Raw genomic sequence first — 19000 nt, 5'->3', positions numbered from 1 at the left:
AGAGATCTATAAACTAAACTACAATTGCAAATATGAACTAATTATATATATATATAATGCATGTATACGAAATAAATAATAATAATAATAATAATAATAATAATAATAAATGGTGCCCCACATTTTAAGGGAAGTTTAATTTACCAAACACATAAATAAATAAAGAGGGAATGAAACAGAGAGGTAATGAAAGGCACAGACATTTTTCAGTTGTTTGGGGTTTATTTTTTGGTTGTTGTTGTTTTCAATAACACAAGATTTTAATCCGAGTACAGAAAAGCCGGCTGATATAATTGAGCCGACAAAAATAAATAAATAAATCAAGGTTAGTGCAAGGGAAACATTTTCAGAGTTGTATTTTTATTTGTTAAATTAGATATTTTAAACATTCGCATTGCAATAAATACAGTGTATATATTATTTACAAACAAGCAAACACAAACACACAGATAATCCACATTTCTTTTTCCCCTCCCAGAGTCACTTCTGTTGCTGCTGGTTTTGCGCTGTACTGAACACCGCATAGCTCTCTCTTTAAAGGGGAAGTCATTTAGAATAGCTGTCTTAAAGGGGAAGTCATTTAGAATAGCTCTCTTCAGAGCAAATTAGGAGTGTGTGTGTGTGTGTGTGCGGATTCACGCATACTCGTAGCCGCCTTTAAGATGCGCCGCGTTTAAATCAATCAAACAAACCCATTCGTCAGCGCACAGATTTCAAAAAGCGAGAAAAGCCGTCCTTCCCTCGCCTTTACAATCCGAGACGTCCTCTCATCCGGGGCGCCGGCATGAAAAAGCACTTCAGGAAAATTCGCTTCCGATCGGCTTTAAAAAAATAAAGGAGTTAACCTTCTTGGATGTTGGTACTCTGATTGTAAAGCTGAGGGAAGGACGGCTTTTCTGGTTCATGAAATCGACCCAGTTCAGGTGCGCTAGTCGCTATATAAACACACAGCAAGCTAATGGAAGACTGGAGGATTCATTAATACAGCTTGTCTCTCCACAGAGAGAGAAACACACCACACACACATTATATATAGATATATATAGATTGCATTCCTATATAAATAATGTCCCAGTGCATGCTGGGCAGTTTACTGTATACAGAGTCAGCTGGCCTCGGCTGCCGTTTCACCTTCCAAGCCAGTAGAGCCAATCACCAGCCACCAGTTGCAAATCCAGTCCCGCCCACTCTGAATAGTCTAATCACAGTGCTGAGTTTTGAAATGTTATATTTTTTCACAGTATTCCCTTATTCTTCCAGACTGACTTTGACTGTCCCTAGGGGTGGGGGTGCTGGGGGGGGGGGGGGGGGCATGCCTCCTTCCCATCGGCCGGCCGTGACCACGCCTGCTCTTAAGGGGCTGGAGCCTAGAAGCTGATTGGTTTAGAATAAGACAGCCCTGCTAGGTGCTGGAGATATACAGCCGGTCCTGTGGAAGAGAAGGACTGATGCTGTTCAGGAGGAGAAAGAGCGTCTCCCGTCCGTCGAAAAGGATGCGAGGAGGAAGAGGATTGAAAGAAGGCTGCTGCAGATTGTTTTCATCATCATCATTATCATTATTATTATCATTATTATTATTATTATTATTATTATAGAAGCGATATGTTGTAAAGACATGCATAGATGAAAGCAGAGAGGAAATCTCTCTCTCTCTCTCTCTCCCTCTCTCCTCACGCCCGCGGTTCCTTCTTGGCGTGAGGCTTGTTCCCCAGAATGCTGTCGATTTCGCTCACAGTTTGGGGGTTCATGTGGCCCAAGACCTGAAGAGAGAAGAGAGTCTGCGTTAGCCCAGCATTCTGCTTCTGTAAAAGGCATTTGCTTTATTAAAGATCGGGGGGGGGGGGTGGGGGGGGGGGGCATTACAATGAGGCTCGGGGGTCTAGTCGTTAGAGAAAAGGGGTCTTGACACCAGGAGGTTCAAATCCCAGCTCAGCCACTGACTCCCTGTGTGTGTGTGTGTGTGTGTGTGTGTGTGTGTGTGTGTATGTGTGTGTGTGTGTGTGTGTGTATGTGTGTGTGTGTGTGTGTGTGTATGTGTGTGTGTGTGTGTGTGTGTGTGTGTGTGTGTGTGTGTGTGTGTGTGTGTGTGTGTGTGTATGTGTGTGTGTGTGTATGTGTGTGTGTGTGTGTGTGTGTGTGTGTGTGTGTGTGTGTGTGTGTGTGTGTGTGTGTGTGTGTGTGTATGTGTGTGTGTGTATGTGTGTGTGTGTATGTGTGTGTGTGTGTGCGTGCGACCCTGAGCAAGTCACTGAACCTCCTTGTGCTCCGTCCTTCGGATGAGACGTCAAACAAACGAGCTCCTATTGGAAGTGACTCTGCAGCAGCAGCAGCAGCAGTTGTTGATGATGCAGAGTTCACCCCCCTAGTCTCTGTGAGTCTCTTTGGATAAAAACGTCTGCTGAATGACTCATTATTATTATCATTATTATTATTATTATTATTATTATTAATAATAATAATAATAATAATAATAATAATAATAATAATAATAATAACAATAATGACAGGTTCTCTCACTCCTACCCGTATGGACGCCAGGTTTTCGACAAGCTGCTCCACGCTGGAGACCCCGAGGAGCACAGCGCTGACCCCTTCACTGCGCAGGCACCACGCTGGGGGGGCGAGGGGGGGGCACAGGAAACACAGCGTGTTACAACAGGGCAGAGAAACCATCGCTATCTACAGCTACAGACAAACCATTTGAATCAGCTACAAATTCAGGACTGAGACACAATAAAAAATAAAGACATAAATAAATAAATATGACGTTAAATAAAATATTTAAAATGATGTAAATAAAAAATAAAAACTACCAAATGGCATCGCTTTATATATATATAAAGTCATCATAAGTAACACAGTGCAGTGTTTCATGTTAGATTTCAGAATGCCATTTTTTAAAATTTTTCTGTTAAGTATCTGGAGATAACTGCAAAGCGCTGGTGTGGAATTCACTATGTTAACAAGGCAACATTATTCCAGCAGGTTGCATTCCACTGTATGAAGGAATAATAGAGATTTCATGATTAAACCGACAGCAATATATATATATATATATATATATATATATATATATATATATAAGCAGTGGTACAATTTACCAATGGCTAGCTGGGTGATGGTGCAGTTCATTCTATCAGCCAGCAGGTGGAGCTCTTTTATTTTCGATTGCTGTCGTTGGCCTTCCTCACTCCCCAGCTTCTCTTTCAGCCACTGGTACCCCTAGAGAGAGAGGGGGAGGGAGAGAGGGGGAGAGAGGGAGAAGGAGAGAGAGGAAGAGGGGTGGAGGGGGAGAGGTAGAGAGGGGGAGAGGGACAGGGAAAGGGGGTCAGGACACACAGACATGTACTGTTGGTTTGTGTTCCCTGTTTCGTCCACCTATTCAGACCCCCTCACTCGCTCCCTCGCTCGCTAGATATCTTTGTCAGGCCCAGAACAGATCAAATCCCCCCTCAGGGTCGGGTTAATTCCTGTCCCGCCCCCAGTTCAAAAATGCATTTCCAGTTCCTTTTTAAAATCCCCATCCTCTTTGAAGGACAGTGCTTGCCTGTGCTTCACCGTGCTTTCACTGTGCTTGACTACACTTTGCAATGCTTCCACTGCGAGAAGCTTTTCTAAAGGGGAGTCCGACCGACCCGGCTGTCTGACGGACTGGCAGAGAGAAAAGGGGGCGGGCTCTCCTACCTTCATCGCAGCTCTGGAAGAGTCAGGAACCCTCTCGCAGTACTTCCCCGTGATGAGACCCGACGCCAGGGGGGACCAGGTCATCGTGCCCACCCCTGACAGACACACAGACAGACAGACAGACAGGCACAGACAGACAGGCACACAGACACACAGACAGACAGACAGACAGACAGACAGACAGACAGGCACAGACAGACAGACAGGCACACAGACAGACAGACAGGCACACAGACACACAGACAGAGACAGTTTTTATGATTATTCATTTTCAATGGAAGCACAGAAAACACTAGCCTTTAAGAAGAGTTTTAAAAAAATCGTCAGGTATTAAATTAAGCCAGTCCGATTGGAAGTGACTCTGCAGCAGCAGCAGCAGTTGTTGATGATGCAGAGTTCACCCCCCTAGTCTCTGTGAGTCACTTTGGATAAAAGCGTCTGCTATATGACTAATCATTAATAATTATAATTGCAGTGGGTTCCGAGCTGCACGTTGCCTCGTGGCCCCTGAGCCCGGGCGGGCCCCTGACTCACCGATCTTGTGGAAGAGTTCGGGGAGCTGCACCTCCACCTTGTCCCGCTGGAACAGGTTGTACTCGGCCTGCTCGCAGATCGGAGGGATCAGATTGAACTGCCGCGCCACGGAGTACGCCTCCTAGTGGCGGGAGGAGAGAAATACACCCAGTCAGCAACTGACAGCAGCATTGAGAGACCTGAATACATACAGGAATAGGGCAGCACGTGTGTGTGTCAGTGTGAGTGTGAGTGTGTGTGTCAGTGTGAGTGTGTGTGTGTGTGTGAGTGTGTGTGTCTGTGAGGCGTGCGTGCGGGTCACAAAGGATAGAATGTACACTTTTTTTGTATGTGCACATAAGGTTTAAAATTATTTTTAAAAAAATGTTTCATCATTTAAATATTTTGCGTACACCCAAGAAAAAAACTCATATATATATTTCTACACAGCTGAAGGGATTTGTCTGAAATGCCGTGAATTTTTTTTAAATTAAATAATTAACATTTTTTGTGTTGATCCTTAAATATTTTGTGTGTACTCCGCAGCGACACCTTCTTTCAAAGCAATGCATTCTGGTCCACGCAGTCCTGCTGTGAGACAGGTCAGACGCACCAGCATGCATTGCGAGTTGAAAAGCCCGAGCTGTCCCGAGCTGTCCCGAGCTGTCCCAGGGTAGCGGGACTCCCCTGGCAGTCTCTCCTCACCATGATTTCCATTGCGCTCCAGCGGGACGTGCCCCAGTACATTGCCATCCCATGATCGATAACGAACGTCATGGCGCGGACCACCTCTGCAACACAGAGACACAGGCACAGGACTTTACACTGTGAGCCAGCCCTGCCACACACACACACACACACACAGGACTGTACACTGTGAGCCAGCCCTGCCACACACACACACACACACACAGGACTTTACACTGTGAGCCAGCCCTGCCACACACACACACACACACACACACAGGACTTTACACTGTGAGCCAGCCCTGCCACACAGAGACACACACAGGACTTTACACTGTGAGCCAGCCCTGCCATTATTGACATTTTAAAACAGTTTGTGTGAACTCTGTCTAGCCCGGTTTTACCTTCCATGGGGCAGTTGGTGTCCGTCTTGTTTGCGAACACGATGTCCACATAGTCCAGCTGCAGCCTGTCCAGGGAGCCCTTCAGACCTGAACACAAGAGGGCAGCGTTAACACCGGGGCAGGAGCAGAGAGAGAGTCACTCTGAAGGAGGAGATGTCTGGAGAGAGAGAGTCACACTGAAGGAGGAGATGTCTGGAGAGAGAGAGAGTCACACTGAAGGAGATGTCTGGAGAGAGAGAGTCACACTGAAGGAGATGTCTGGAGAGAGAGAGTCACACTGAAGGAGGTGTCTGGAGAGAGAGAGTCACACTGAAGGAGGAGATGTCTGGAGAGTCACATTGAAGGAGGAGATGTCTGGAGAGAGAGTCACATTGAAGGAGGAGATGTCTGGAGAGAGAGAGTCACACTGAAGGAGATGTCTGGAGAGAGAGAGTCACACTGAAGGAGGAGATGTCTGGAGAGTCACATTGAAGGAGGAGATGTCTGGAGAGAGAGTCACATTGAAGGAGGAGATGTCTGGAGAGAGAGTCACATTGAAGGAGGAGATGTCTGGAGAGAGAGTCACATTGAAGGAGATGTCTGGAGAGAGAGAGTCACATTGAAGGAGGAGATGTCTGGAGAGAGAGTCACATTGAAGGAGATGTCTGGAGAGAGAGAGAGTCACACTGAAGGAGATGTCTGTGGAGAGAGAGTCACACTGAAGGAGGAGATGTCTGGAGAGAGAGAGAGTCACACTGAAGGAGATGTCTGGAGAGAGAGTCACATTGAAGGAGATGTCTGGAGAGAGAGAGAGTCACACTGAAGGAGGTGTCTGGAGAGAGAGTCACATTGAAGGAGATGTCTGGAGAGAGAGTCACATTGAAGGAGATGTCTGTGGAGAGAGAGTCACACTGAAGGAGGAGATGTCTGGAGAGAGAGAGAGTCACACTGAAGGAGGAGATGTCTGGAGAGAGAGAGAGTCACACTGAAGGAGATGTCTGGAGAGAGAGTCACATTGAAGGAGATGTCTGGAGAGAGAGAGAGTCACACTGAAGGAGATGTCTGGAGAGAGAGAGAGTCACACTGAAGGAGGTGTCTGGAGAGAGAGTCACACTGAAGGAGGAGATGTCTGGAGAGAGAGAGAGTCACACTGAAGGAGATGTCTGGAGAGAGAGTCACATTGAAGGAGGTGTCTGGAGAGAGAGTCACACTGAAGGAGATGTCTGGAGAGAGAGTCACACTGAAGGAGGAGATGTCTGGAGAGAGAGAGAGTCACACTGAAGGAGGTGTCTGGAGAGAGAGTCACACTGAAGGAGGTGTCTGGAGAGAGAGAGAGTCACACTGAAGGAGATGTCTGGAGAGAGAGAGAGTCACACTGAAGGAGATGTCTGGAGAGAGAGAGTCACACTGAAGGAGGTGTCTGGAGAGAGAGTCACACTGTACCTTCGATGATGTGCTTCCTGGACAGCCCTCTCTCAGTCTCAGCCCTGAAAGACAAGGCAGGTCTGGATTATTCAACTTCCATTACACGCCTGAAAAACACACCCCACACCCCTGAAAAACACACCCCACACCCCTGAAAAACACACCACACACCCCTGAAAAACACACCCCACACCCCTGAAAAACACACCCCACACCCCTGAAAAACACACCCCTGAAAAACACACCACACACCCCTGAAAAACACACCCCACACCCCTGAAAAACACACCCCACACCCCTGAAAAACACACCCCTGAAAAACACACCCCACACCCCTGAAAAACACACCCCTGAAAAACACACCCCACACCCCTGAAAAACACACCCCACACCCCTGAAAAACACACCCCTGAAAAACACACCCCACACCCCTGAAAAACACCCCCCTGAAAAACACACCCCACACCCCTGAAAAACACACCCCTGAAAAACACACCCCACACCCCTGTGGTCTGTGATGCTCAGACCCTGTGGTCAGTGATGCTCTGGTCAGTGATGCTCAGACCCTGTGGTCAGTGATGCTCGGACCCTGTGGTCAGTGATGCTCGGACCCTGTGGTCAGTGATGGTCGGACCCTGTGGTCAGTGATGGTCGGACCCTGTGTTTTTTTTACTCACTGTCCTCCCCAGTAAATCTTGGTGGTGATGACAAAACTGGATCTCCTGAGCAGAGGAGATAAACAGAGACCTCAGTTACAAACAGAGCCAGGCAGGTCTGCTCTCTATACACGTCACTGTGGAGACAACTCACTGTAACCCTAACCTGCTGTAACCTAGTTCATATTGGATTCTAGTAGTGTTATTATTATACACAGCATCCTAGTTCATATTGGATTCTAGTAGTGTTATTATTATACACAGCATCCTAGTTCATATTGGATTCTAGTAGTGTTATTATTATACATAGCATCCTAGTTCATATTGGATTCTAGTAGTGTTATTATTATACATAGCATCCTAGTTCATATTGGATTCTAGTAGTGTTATTATTATACAGAGCATCCTAGTTCATATTGTATTCTAGTAGTGTTATTATTATACAGAGCATCCTAGTTCATATTGGATTCTAGTAGTGTTATTATTATACACAGCATCCTAGTTCATATTGGATTCTAGTAGTGTTATTATTATACAGAGCATCCTAGTTCATATTGGATTCTAGTAGTGTTATTATTATACAGAGCATCCTAGTTCATATTGGATTCTAGTAGTGTTATTATTATACACAGCATCCTAGTTCATATTGGATTCTAGTAGTGTTATTATTATACACAGCATCCTAGTTCATATTGTATTCTAGTAGTGTTATTATTATACACAGCATCCTAGTTCATATTGGATTCTAGTAGTGTTATTATTATACAGAGCATCCTAGTTCATATTGGATTCTAGTAGTGTTATTATTATACAGAGCATCCTAGTTCATATTGGATTCTAGTAGTGTTATTATTATACATAGCATCCTAGTTCATATTGTATTCTAGTAGTGTTATTATTATACATAGCATCCTAGTTCATATTGGATTCTAGTAGTGTTATTATTATACAGAGCATCCTAGTTCATATTGGATTCTAGTAGTGTTATTATTATACAGAGCATCCTAGTTCATATTGGATTCTAGTAGTGTTATTATTATACAGAGCATCCTAGTTCATATTGGATTCTAGTAGTGTTATTATTATACATAGCATCCTAGTTCATATTGGATTCTAGTAGTGTTATTATTATACATAGCATCCTAGTTCATATTGGATTCTAGTAGTGTTATTATTATACAGAGCATCCTAGTTCATATTGGATTCTAGTAGTGTTATTATTATACAGAGCATCCTAGTTCATATTGTATTCTAGTAGTGTTATTATTATACATAGCATCCTAGTTCATATTGGATTCTAGTAGTGTTATTATTATACAGAGCATCCTAGTTCATATTGGATTCTAGTAGTGTTATTATTATACATAGCATCCTAGTTCATATTGTATTCTAGTAGTGTTATTATTATACATAGCATCCTAGTTCATATTGGATTCTAGTAGTGTTATTATTATACACAGCATCCTAGTTCATATTGGATTCTAGTAGTGTTATTATTTGCACTGGCTGTAAACTACACTGTGTTTCAATATGAAGCTTGCATTGTAACCCTGTGCTGCCCTGGAACACCTGCGTGAGTCGCCTGGGATAAAGGGGTCTGCCAAATAAATAATAATAATAATAATAATAATAATAATAATAATAATAATTTTACCTCCATCCTTTTTTCTTAAGTATGTTTCCCAGGGTAGTTTCCGCTCTGTGAAAAAAAAAAAAAAAAAAAGCTTCAGTATTCAACAACTCAGTTGAGATTTAAATAAAGGCGTCTTGTCTGGGTTGAGATTTAAATAAAGGCGTCTTGTCTGGGTTGTTTGTTAGGAGCGCTTCCACAGAGACGCGGCTGTCCGAAGATCCCTCTGTTCTCACTCAGCGCTGCGCTTTTCAACCGGTATCTTTAATCCAAGGTCATTCCCCTCTTACACCAGCAGATGGCAGCATAAACTAACTACTATATATATATTATTATTATTTAACTCTGTGCAGAGTTCGAAAAGTACTTGCCCTGCCATAACTTTGTAAAAAAAATGCACAATACATTAAATATAGTGAAAAACAAGGCATAACACATCATGCAGTGAGATACAAGGCATAACACATTTAATACAAGGCTAGGATGTGAAAACTCTAGAACATTGTGGAGGCGTGGATAGTCCTATAGAATCATGAGCATTAAGATACAGTTAAAAAAAACAAAAACTATCAAAAGGCACATCAGCTAATAACAGACACGAGACTTAGAGAGCGTGGAAAGCGAGAGAGAACAGGCGGGTCCCGAGCGCGGATCTGAAGCGAGCGACGAAGCTGGGAGAGAGTCACGCTGCGTTTCTCAGTGCTGATTGAGAGACCCGACTGGCTCAGCAGGGATCAGTTCTTACAGGAGAGTGGAACAGTCCGGGGTATAGCACCGGAAACACGAATTACACTACAGGTAGAAGGGGAGGCGACTCACCTCCCTGACGCGTAGACTTCGGCCGTGTCGAAGAGATTCACTCCGCTCTCGTACGCCAGCGTCACCAGACTCTCCGCGGTCTGAAGAGCGACAAGGGGAGGGGTTAATTCTGATGACCTGCCAATCACACAACCTTGATCCAGACAGGCAGACAGACAGCAGCATGGGGTGTGGCGTGTGTAGGGGTGTGTGGCTTGTTTAGGGGGTGTGGCTTGTGTAGGGGTGTGGTTTGTGTAGGGGGTGTGGTGTGTGTAGGGATGTGTGGCTTGTTTAGGGGGTGTGGCTTGTGTAGGGGTGTGGTTTGTGTAGGGGGTGTGGTGTGTGTAGGGGGTGTGGCTTGTGTAGGGGTGTGTGGCTTGTGTAGGGGGTGTGGTGTGTGTAGGGGGTGTGGTGTGTGTAGGGGGTGTGGTGTGTGCAGGGGGTGTGGCGTGTGCAGGGGGTGTGGCTAGTGCAGGGGGTGTGGCGTGTGTAGGGGGTGTGGCATTGCTGTGTAACTATGAAGAGTTCAAAGCTGCACAGTGGACTGCCTGGCTGTATTTTCTCGCAGCTCAGCCCAGTCGCTGCTCACCTCATCGGTGATCTGCGATCCAAACGTGACCCATGTTCCTGAAATAGAGGGATCCGTATTAATCAATGCATTCACACAGAGAAAACAGGCATGGGCTTATCAAACAGTCTGTCCGTCTATCTGACGATGTCTCTCTGTGTCTCTATCGGCATTGTAAAGCACAGAGAGGTCTGGTTATTTCTGGTGGGAAACTTTTCTAACAACGTTCCTAGTGATTGAATGACTCACCTAAACCCACACAGGAGACCCGGAGCCCAGACTTCCCCAGGTTTCTGAAACCGAGAGAGAGAGAGAGAGAGAGAGAGAGAGAGGAGAGAGGTTAAACTGCAACCGGTTACAAGACCCAAGAAGAGCACAAGCCAACGACAACCTCCTTCCCGTCTCGTTCCAACACTTTTCAGATGTTCTGCTATTTTTCTTTGAAGTGGATTCGCTTTGCTGAGTGAGGCTGGTTTGAGCGTCGCTGAGACAGTCAGCATCCAGCCCAGCTTCCACCCTTCATCACCGCAGGCAGGCTGCATCATTTCAAAAGGGCATTTTTCTAGATTTCTCCCCATGCAGTACAGAACGAGGAGAGCGCTGGATACCCGATGCCCTCGAGACCTCAAATCAGCAACAGCACAGACACAAAAATCAACGCCGCGGAGAAGCGCCTCTCCATCGACACTGTGAAGCGCCTGTCAGCCGTGCGTCGCTTTACACAACAATGCTGACAACACGGGCTTTGAATGAATCAGCTGTCAGCAAGCACAGCACACTGCAATGGGAAAGCTTCCATGTCTCACAGTGGAGGCACATTTACTGTCATTTGACAACTTTCCAATGCTCCTTCTCTGTGGTTTTACTCTGTGTTAACCATAGTGTGCCATTGTTTAGCTTTAAAGAAGCATAGGGAAGCATTGCAAAGCACAGAGAGGTGTGGTAAAGCATAGGAAAGCATTGTAAAGCACAGAGAGGTCTGGTAAAGCATAGGGAAGCATTGTAAAGCACAGAGAGGTCTGGTAAAGCATAGGAAAGCATTGTAAAGCACAGAGAGGTCTGGTAAAGCATAGGGAAGCATTGTAAAGCACAGAGAGGTCTGGTAAAGCATAGGGAAGCATTGTAAAGCACAGAGAGGTCTGGTAAAGCATAGGGAAGCATTGTAAAGCACAGAGAGGTCTGGTAAAGCATAGGGAAGCATTGTAAAGCACAGAGAGGTACAGTGAAACAGTTACAAAAGAACTGTTGCAGAACGATGTCACTGCAGGTTATGTATAAAAAGGCTTGCTTACAGATCCTTTGCTAGACCACAGCAATGAAGAGATCTCTGAATATGCACAGTCAATACCTCTTCTCATATTGCTTGCTGTTATTGAAGCGTTCAAACACATCAGTATTAAACTGACTAATTATTGCATTGAGAGAATCGCTCTGTGTTAATCGCACAATATAATTAACGAGTCATTCAGCAGATGCTTTTCTCCAAAGCAACAGAGACTAGGGGGGTGAACTCTGCATCATCAACTGCTGCTGCTGCTGCTGCAGAGTCACTTCCAATAGGAGCTCGCTGGTTTTTACGTCTCATCTGAAAAGACTCACACCAGCAGGATGTTGTGTTTTTTTTTTCAAGCGTTTCTATGCAGGTTGAGTTGAGGGATGTGTTGTGATGTCAGCGAGTCTAGCTGTGCATTGCGAGCCGTCACGGCAGAATACATAGCCTTTGTGAGGAGGGCATCGCTATCAATGTGTAATAGGAGGTGGAGGGGGGGGGAGCAGTCAGTCTTGTCCACTTGACTAGGCTCTGGTATTGACAGAAAAAAAAACACATAAATAAATACAAAACAAAATGTTGCACGAGCTGGTCAGCTCTTATTCATGGGTGTCTGGTGTCCGAGATAGCGCGGCTCCATTAACATCATTCAAATAGATGGGGGGGTGGCTGGACAGTTCACATCATATATATGAACTGAAAGCATGCTCACCTGTATTTCATTCCCGTGCTGCGCCCGGTCGTCTCTTTCAAGAAAATCGGCAGGTGGGCTAGGCTATGGTACCCGTTTCGAGTCGGCACGGCCACCGACACCGCCGTCCGCCCTTTGACTTGCGGGTGATGGTAATGCCCGCTCCCGTTGCCCAGTTGCCCGCCACTGGGGCAACTGCCCCCCGCCGCCGCGGAAGAGGACGAACGCACCCCGCATAACCGATCATCGCTGAGCCGGCTCTTCAGGTTGTGCTCCGTGCAAGCCATGGAGACCTGCATCGTGGCGCTGTGTGTGTGAGAGAGAGAGACTGCGGACCGAATCGAGGGGCTTAGCAGACACGCCAGCGAGCGCAGCGGCGGTAACCGTGTGTGTTTCTTTGAGTAGATGTGTCTGTATCTGCATTGAGGTACATATATATTAAATTAAACGCGTCGTGCGCTTTGCTTGGCTCGCCCGTCCTCCTCAGTCCTCGGCTCAGCCCGGTTGGATTGGATTGGGTGGCAGCGTTGATGAGATGTGTGGGTTTTTTTTCGCTACTGTTGCTGCAGTCGCTTAAAAAAAAATCAACAGCCGATGTTGACAGTTCTATTAGAAATCACACATAAAACAGACAGACAATACATAATATATATAAAAGGAAGCCCCGTTGATTTTGTTTTTCTCTAATTGTTCCGCTTGTTCATACGCCGTTGTTGCATTAGAAAGATGAATGAACCCGTCCTTGTGTCTCCGGCGCACGCAAGCCCCCGTGATACGCGAGTGCTGTGGTGTCTCGGTGCTGTGTGATACGCACACGCACACGCACAAACATACACTGCTGTCTACAGTCTAGCGCGGATTAGCATTCACGTCGCTCCCTGTCATAAATATATTTTTCTCTCTCTCTCTCTCTCTCTCTCTCTCTCTCTCTCTCTCCGCCTCTTTTCTCTTTCTTTACAAAAGACAGCAGCATAATTTAACCCCTTCCGTGCCACACGATGGGACGGAAGGAGAGAGCGAGAGAGAGAGAGAGAGAGGGGTGTGTGTGTGTGTGTGTGTGTGTGTGTGTGTTCATGCAAACCCTGGACTGTTTTTCGAAAGGCACTGTTGTATTATTTCCAACACTGGACCGCCCCCTGGTGGCCACACTAAGCTACAGCAGCCGTCTTCCTCGTCCGGTGTTGTTCTGCAGCGCTGAACTGCCCCCCTGCACGCCACGCTGACACTGTGTGTGAATTACAGCGGGCTTCTCTGGTTTCCTTTCCGTACAGAGTCTATATACTGCGGTGCGTGCGCAACACGTGGCGTGAAACGAGTAAATACTGCAGGCATGCGCACTGAAGCGTCCGAAATGCTACCCTGTGCTGTTTGATGCGTCGGGGGAAAAAAAGCGTTAGATAGCGAACAGCCGCTTACTTAACATGGAAACTATCTAACCCTAGGTGATATGAAGTGCGGTGGAAAGCAGTTACACGTGCGAGTGATATTAAGCGGAGTGAGACCTAACCAAAGCGATCATCATCATCATCATCATCATCATCATCAATTGGTAAGCCTGCCTATGAAGCCGGTTTGACCGTAGCTGCAGACAGCAGCTGGTTTGACTGTGATTAAGATGCAGTCTGGGAGCGAGGCAGCGCTCAGGGAAGATGTCTTGCGTCATGTGACTTGTCAGTGACTGATTCACAGAGACAGGAAAGCCACGGCGCTGCCCTGCACCCACGGGCTCCGTACTCCTCTAGAAGAGACAGACACCGCGATCCAGCGCTCTGCAAGCGACAGCTGTGACCCCAAACGAGAAAACACTGCAGCCCAGCACCCTAACCACTGAGCTCCTCAACCCCGCTGCCTTCCACACTGCAGCCCAGCACCCTAACCACTGAGCTCCTCAAACCCGCTGCCTTCCACACTGCAGCCCAGCACTCTAACCACTGAGCTCCTCAAACCCGCTGCCTTCCACACTGCAGCCCAGCGCTGTCTTTATCTAACCACTGAGCTCCTCAAACCCGCTGCCTTCCACACTGCAGCCCAGCGCACAGCAAGACCCTGTCCAGCCCGGATCCTGCCCACTTTCAAAGCCCAGCGCGGTGCAGCAGTACAGTGAGCCCCTCTCCCCAGGTCGGGCAGACCCCGACAGTCTCGCCCCTCTCCCCGGTACCTGTGCGCTATGCCGCTGTGGAGGGACGGGGGGAGGCAGTGCTGCCTCAGAAACTCCTCCAGGCTCTTCTGCTGGCTGGGCAGGGCGGGGCAGCGAGGAGGTGGGGAGGCTCGCTGCTCCGGCGCGGGCTGACTCGACGTCCTCCGCTTGGCTCCCAAACTGCCGCCCCCCGCCCCCCTCGCCCGTCTCTGGGGGCTCCCGAACAGATCGCTGCAGTTCTTCTTGGAGTACATCAGCTCTCCTGAGCGCTACACCCCTTGCCTTCGTTGACCTGAGCGCTCCTGTAGAAGTCCTGATCTCTCTGTACAGCTAAGCAACGCTTAGCCCTCCGCAGCTCTCCTCGCCCCTTCTCAGTCTCCCTCGCTCTCCTCCGCGCTCTGTGGATCCCGTGCGTCTCCGAACAGCTTCTCTGCGCTCCTGTCGGAACCTCAGTTGCAGTCCTTATGAAAGTCTTGTCTTTAGTGTCTTTCTTTTTTGCTATGGAGAGTCTCTGAGTTTGTGCCTCTCGGTCCGGCGAACCAGCCTCGCTACAAAACGCCCGACGGGCTGTCTGTCCGCCCACCGCTCTCCTGTCAACACTGCGCTGAAACGTCGCTTTTGGCTAAAAAAGCGACACATTCCCTGTGCTTTAAATAGCTATCCGATTTTGCGAGGCAGATGTGGGGTTCAAGGCTAAATCTTGTATTGTTGCTACGGATCTAGCATCCTGTATCCAGTGGTCACCGCTGGGACAAAGCGCGCACTGCCATTCGCTGGGATTGGAAAGAACACAAGCACAGCGCCAGATCTGAGGCTGGGGACCAGTTTGGTCTATCGTGAAAGGCGCTATATAAAAATAAGGATCGATTGGTCGATTGGTTGGAGAATGAGGGGAGGGGAGGGGGAAGGAGATAGGGAGGAGGGAGGGGAGGGGAGGGGAGGGGGAGGAGATAGGGAGGAGGGAGGGGAGGGGAGGGGAGGGGAGGGGAGGGGGGAGGAGATAGGGAGGAGGGAGGGGAGGGGAGGGGAGGGGGGAGGAGATAGGGAGGAGGGAGGGGAGGGGGAAGGAGATAGGGAGGAGGGAGGGGAGGGGGGAGGGGAGGGGGGAGGAGATAGGGAGGAGGGAGGGGAGGGGAGGGGGAAGGAGATAGGGAGGAGGGAGGGGAGGGGAGGGGAGGGGAGGGGGAGGGGAGGGGAGGGGAGGGGAGGGGGGAGGGGCTTGACCTCAAATGATGTTGAAAGATAATAACAATCTGCAGGTGTAGGAGCCCGCGTGCGGTCCTGAACCCTCACGCGCAACCTCTCAGCTCAAGCATACTTACAGTCAATAGCCAAAGTCCTCCTTTTAAATTAGTGTTTGGTTTTTTTTGCAATGGTTTTTGAATGGTTCTAAATGCAACTACACACATACTGTTTATTTATGTATTACTATTTTTTATTTATTTTTAATATCAGGAGCCGCAATCCGTGCAGATAACTCTGTTTACAGAATGCATGCGTTTACGCTTAACCATGCCTCTCTGGGCTTCGCAATGCTCAACTATTCTGAATGGTGCAACACAGCCTAATGCGATAGTCTTCTGTTCAGTGAGTCGCTGAGTTCTGTACACCTGTGTACTTAAAATTAAATGATATACATATTGCCTCTCTGTCTCTGTCTCTCTCTCTCTCTCTCTCCTTATAAAAAAACTGGGAAAACGTGCGTGTATTGCCAGTAAAACTAACGCAAGCTTCATGCAAAGTGTCGGATATCAGTCGTCGTGTTACCTGTACGGCATGCCCGTGCGCTCCGCAACACCCTCGGTCGGGGAGACCCCACACTCCCGCAGATAGCGCTCCGTCCGCCGCTTGTCCATCAGCTTCCGGGCCGCTTCCAGAATCTGGCTGGTCAGCTCGCCTTTGCTCCCCGAGTCGCGGGTCTTGCTGGTGCCGGTTTTGAGCAGCGTGGCGGGGGCTGGTTTGGGTCGTTTGTTGTTGGATATTCCGTACAGTTCCTCCACGCTGAATTTACCTCCCTTTCCCCCGCCTCCGCCCCCGCCTCCGCCTCCGCCGCGGGAAGCACCGGCGAACATTTCGGGGAGGGGTGGTCGCGTTTAGGTGTTGAGGTGTTTTTTTGCTTCGAGTTCTTGTGGGTTTGAGTTGGTTTTTTTTTTGTCAAGTTTCGTGATAAGATGTGAGGATGATTCTGTAAATGCTAAAAAAAAAAAAAACAAAAAAACAACGCAACTTCTATGCGTTTTTATTTGTACCTATTATTTTTTTTTGTAACAATAAATAAATAAAAAATGTAAAATTTACTTAATTAAAAAACTGTATTTTTTTCTTAATTTAAAAAAAGATTAATTAAATATGTTTTCAATTATTATTATTATTATTATTATTATTATTATTATTATTATTATTATTATTATTATTATAAGTAAACGATGGAAGATACATACAATTTTCCAACGTGAACAAAAGTCTGCTTTCCAAATGAAAATAATTACAATTATTATTATTATTATATTTTATTTAAGTAATGAAAAAAAAAACACAACCACCAAAAGAAAAAAAAGGATTGGGACAAAAATATATCCTTTCTAGAAAGCATCCCGGTAGAATACAGACCCCGCCATACACTGAACCGCTGCTCAGCAGAAAGGATCCTGAAGGTCCTGAACTCGCTTCTCTCTCTCCCTCCTCACTGCTGCCGGATTCCCCGGAGCGCTCTCTTAAGTACACACGCCGCACCTGTGACGTTCCTACCTGAGCGTTCCAGGCCCGCCCCTCCGCGCAGAATAGGGTTTGCGCCCAGGCGCAAATGTTTTTGCAAATGTTTACGCCACTGACCTGGACTTCAGGGCTATGCACGCCGGCAGCTGTGTTGGATTTACCGCTGGATCGTGTATAAAGGGTTCTGCAGCATCTCAAACAATAACGCACGCACACACACGCGAGAATCCATGGCACGGCCGTGAGACTCTCAAAATTGTGTAAAAAAAAAAAGCAGGTAAGCCTTGAGACTTGACCTCCATGATGCTGCCGCTTCACCCGTGTCCTCATCACACATAAATCCACGGGCACCAGTGTCAGATTAGCAGAAGGGCTTAAAAACTAATGTCCCCTATTTGATCAGGGCAATAGTGCCAAGAAAGCGTTTATCTCATGAGGCTTAATCTGTTCAGCACCGCAGGAAACCCAATGCCTTTCAAAAACCACAGCACATTATTTATATACAGCATAAATACAATGCTTTACCACACCTCTCTATGCATAGGGAAGCATTGTAAAGCACAGAGAGGTGTGGTAAAGCATAGGGAAGCATTGTAAAGCACAGAGAGGTGTGGTAAAGCATAGGGAAGCATTGTAAAGCACAGAGAGGTCTGGTAAAGCATAGGGAAGCATTGTAAAACACAGAGAGGTCTGGTAAAGCATAGGGGAGCATTGTAAAGCACAGAGAGGTGTGGTAAAGCATAGGGAAGCATTGTAAAGCACAGAGAGGTCTGGTAAAGCATAGGGAAGCATTGTAAAGCACAGAGAGGTCTGGTAAAGCATAGGGAAGCATTGTAAAGCACAGAGAGGTCTGGTAAAGCATAGGGAAGCATTGTAAAGCACAGAGAGGTCTGGTAACGATGCTGGTTTTGTTGCCACAACAAGGCCAGTGGAAAGCGTTCTTGTTACATGAGGTATTAGTCGGATTCTGTTTCATACATGCTTCTAACATTTTGAAAATGAAATCTCGTTAAATATTAAACACCTGACTTGGCGTGTTTGATGTGTATAAACAAGTATTCAATTTAATTTAATTAATTTGTCTTTTGGGGGGGGGGGGGGGGGGGGGAGCAGAACACGAGCTATGTCATTCGATACATTCCGAATCAATATTTCATAGATTTCTTTTGAAATCCTTCGTTTTGCCGACAAACTGCTGCGTCCTGTTTTGAGGACAGTAAAGTCGGACGCGTTTCCCTTAACCAGAGAAATTTCACGCCGGCTGTGAAGCTCCACGCATAGAACCACTTTATCATCATCCCTGTGGGTAAAATCAACCACCCGGTCTGACTGAGATCAGGCGATTCAATGGGACGTTATCAAGCAAACATCATCTCATAGGACTGAGCCAGTGGGACCTGCTAGCCTCTCAACAGGGAGAGCCGGTCCGGATCAAGCGCTTTAATGGACGTGCGGGTGTAGGAGCCGCTAGAGGGCGCCAAACAAGCGCTGTGGAAATAATACTAAAAATGACTTTAATAGTAACACAGTTAGGTTTAGGGGTAGAGATTAGGTTTAGGGGTGGGGTGGGGTGGGGTGGGGTGGGTGGGGGGAGATTTAGGGTTTAGGAGGCTAGTAGATACCTACTGGCACATTCGTATGGGATGATCTTTGCTTGATAACGTCCCATTCAATCGACTGATTCTAATCAGATCGGCGGAAACAACAAGAAATTGATCATTTTTACGTTCCGCTTCGGTTTCTTATTTGATATTTAAAAACCTTTACTGTTAAATTAGAGTAAGTTTTCATAACACGATATAGTTATTAATAATAATAATAATAATAATAATAATAATAATAA

The 19000-nt window shown here is 46.9% G+C and overlaps 1 protein-coding gene across 3 annotated transcripts; it reads right to left on the bottom strand.

Annotated features, from left to right (window-relative positions):
- Positions 1-341: 341 nt before the first annotated feature.
- On the bottom strand, positions 342-17133 carry LOC117962914 (voltage-gated potassium channel subunit beta-3-like). Of its 3 annotated transcripts, XM_059019869.1 has the most exons (15): positions 17053-17133; positions 16210-16636; positions 10594-10637; positions 10366-10403; positions 9798-9877; positions 9003-9047; positions 7370-7414; positions 6711-6754; positions 5289-5375; positions 4903-4988; positions 4219-4339; positions 3685-3779; positions 3102-3222; positions 2524-2612; positions 342-1760 (listed from the first exon to the last, which is right to left on the bottom strand). In XM_059019869.1, the coding sequence occupies exons 2-15, from the start codon at positions 16512-16514 to the stop codon at positions 1671-1673; spliced, it is 1290 nt and encodes a 429-aa protein (XP_058875852.1). In that variant the 5' UTR covers positions 16515-16636; positions 17053-17133; the 3' UTR covers positions 342-1670. The 3 variants fall into 3 exon arrangements, with proteins under 3 accessions (XP_058875852.1, XP_058875854.1, XP_058875853.1); XM_059019871.1 differs by lacking the exon at positions 16210-16636 and having other exon boundaries at positions 17053-17130; XM_059019870.1 differs by lacking the exons at positions 16210-16636; positions 17053-17133 and adding an exon at positions 12327-13240.
- Positions 17134-19000: the final 1867 nt, after the last annotated feature.

The sequence above is a fragment of the Acipenser ruthenus genome, unplaced genomic scaffold (genome assembly GCF_902713425.1).
Source record: "Acipenser ruthenus unplaced genomic scaffold, fAciRut3.2 maternal haplotype, whole genome shotgun sequence".
Lineage (NCBI taxonomy): Eukaryota > Metazoa > Chordata > Actinopteri > Acipenseriformes > Acipenseridae > Acipenser > Acipenser ruthenus.
Note: the sequence above shows the minus strand (reverse complement) of the source record. Positions and strands in the feature narration are given on the sequence as shown.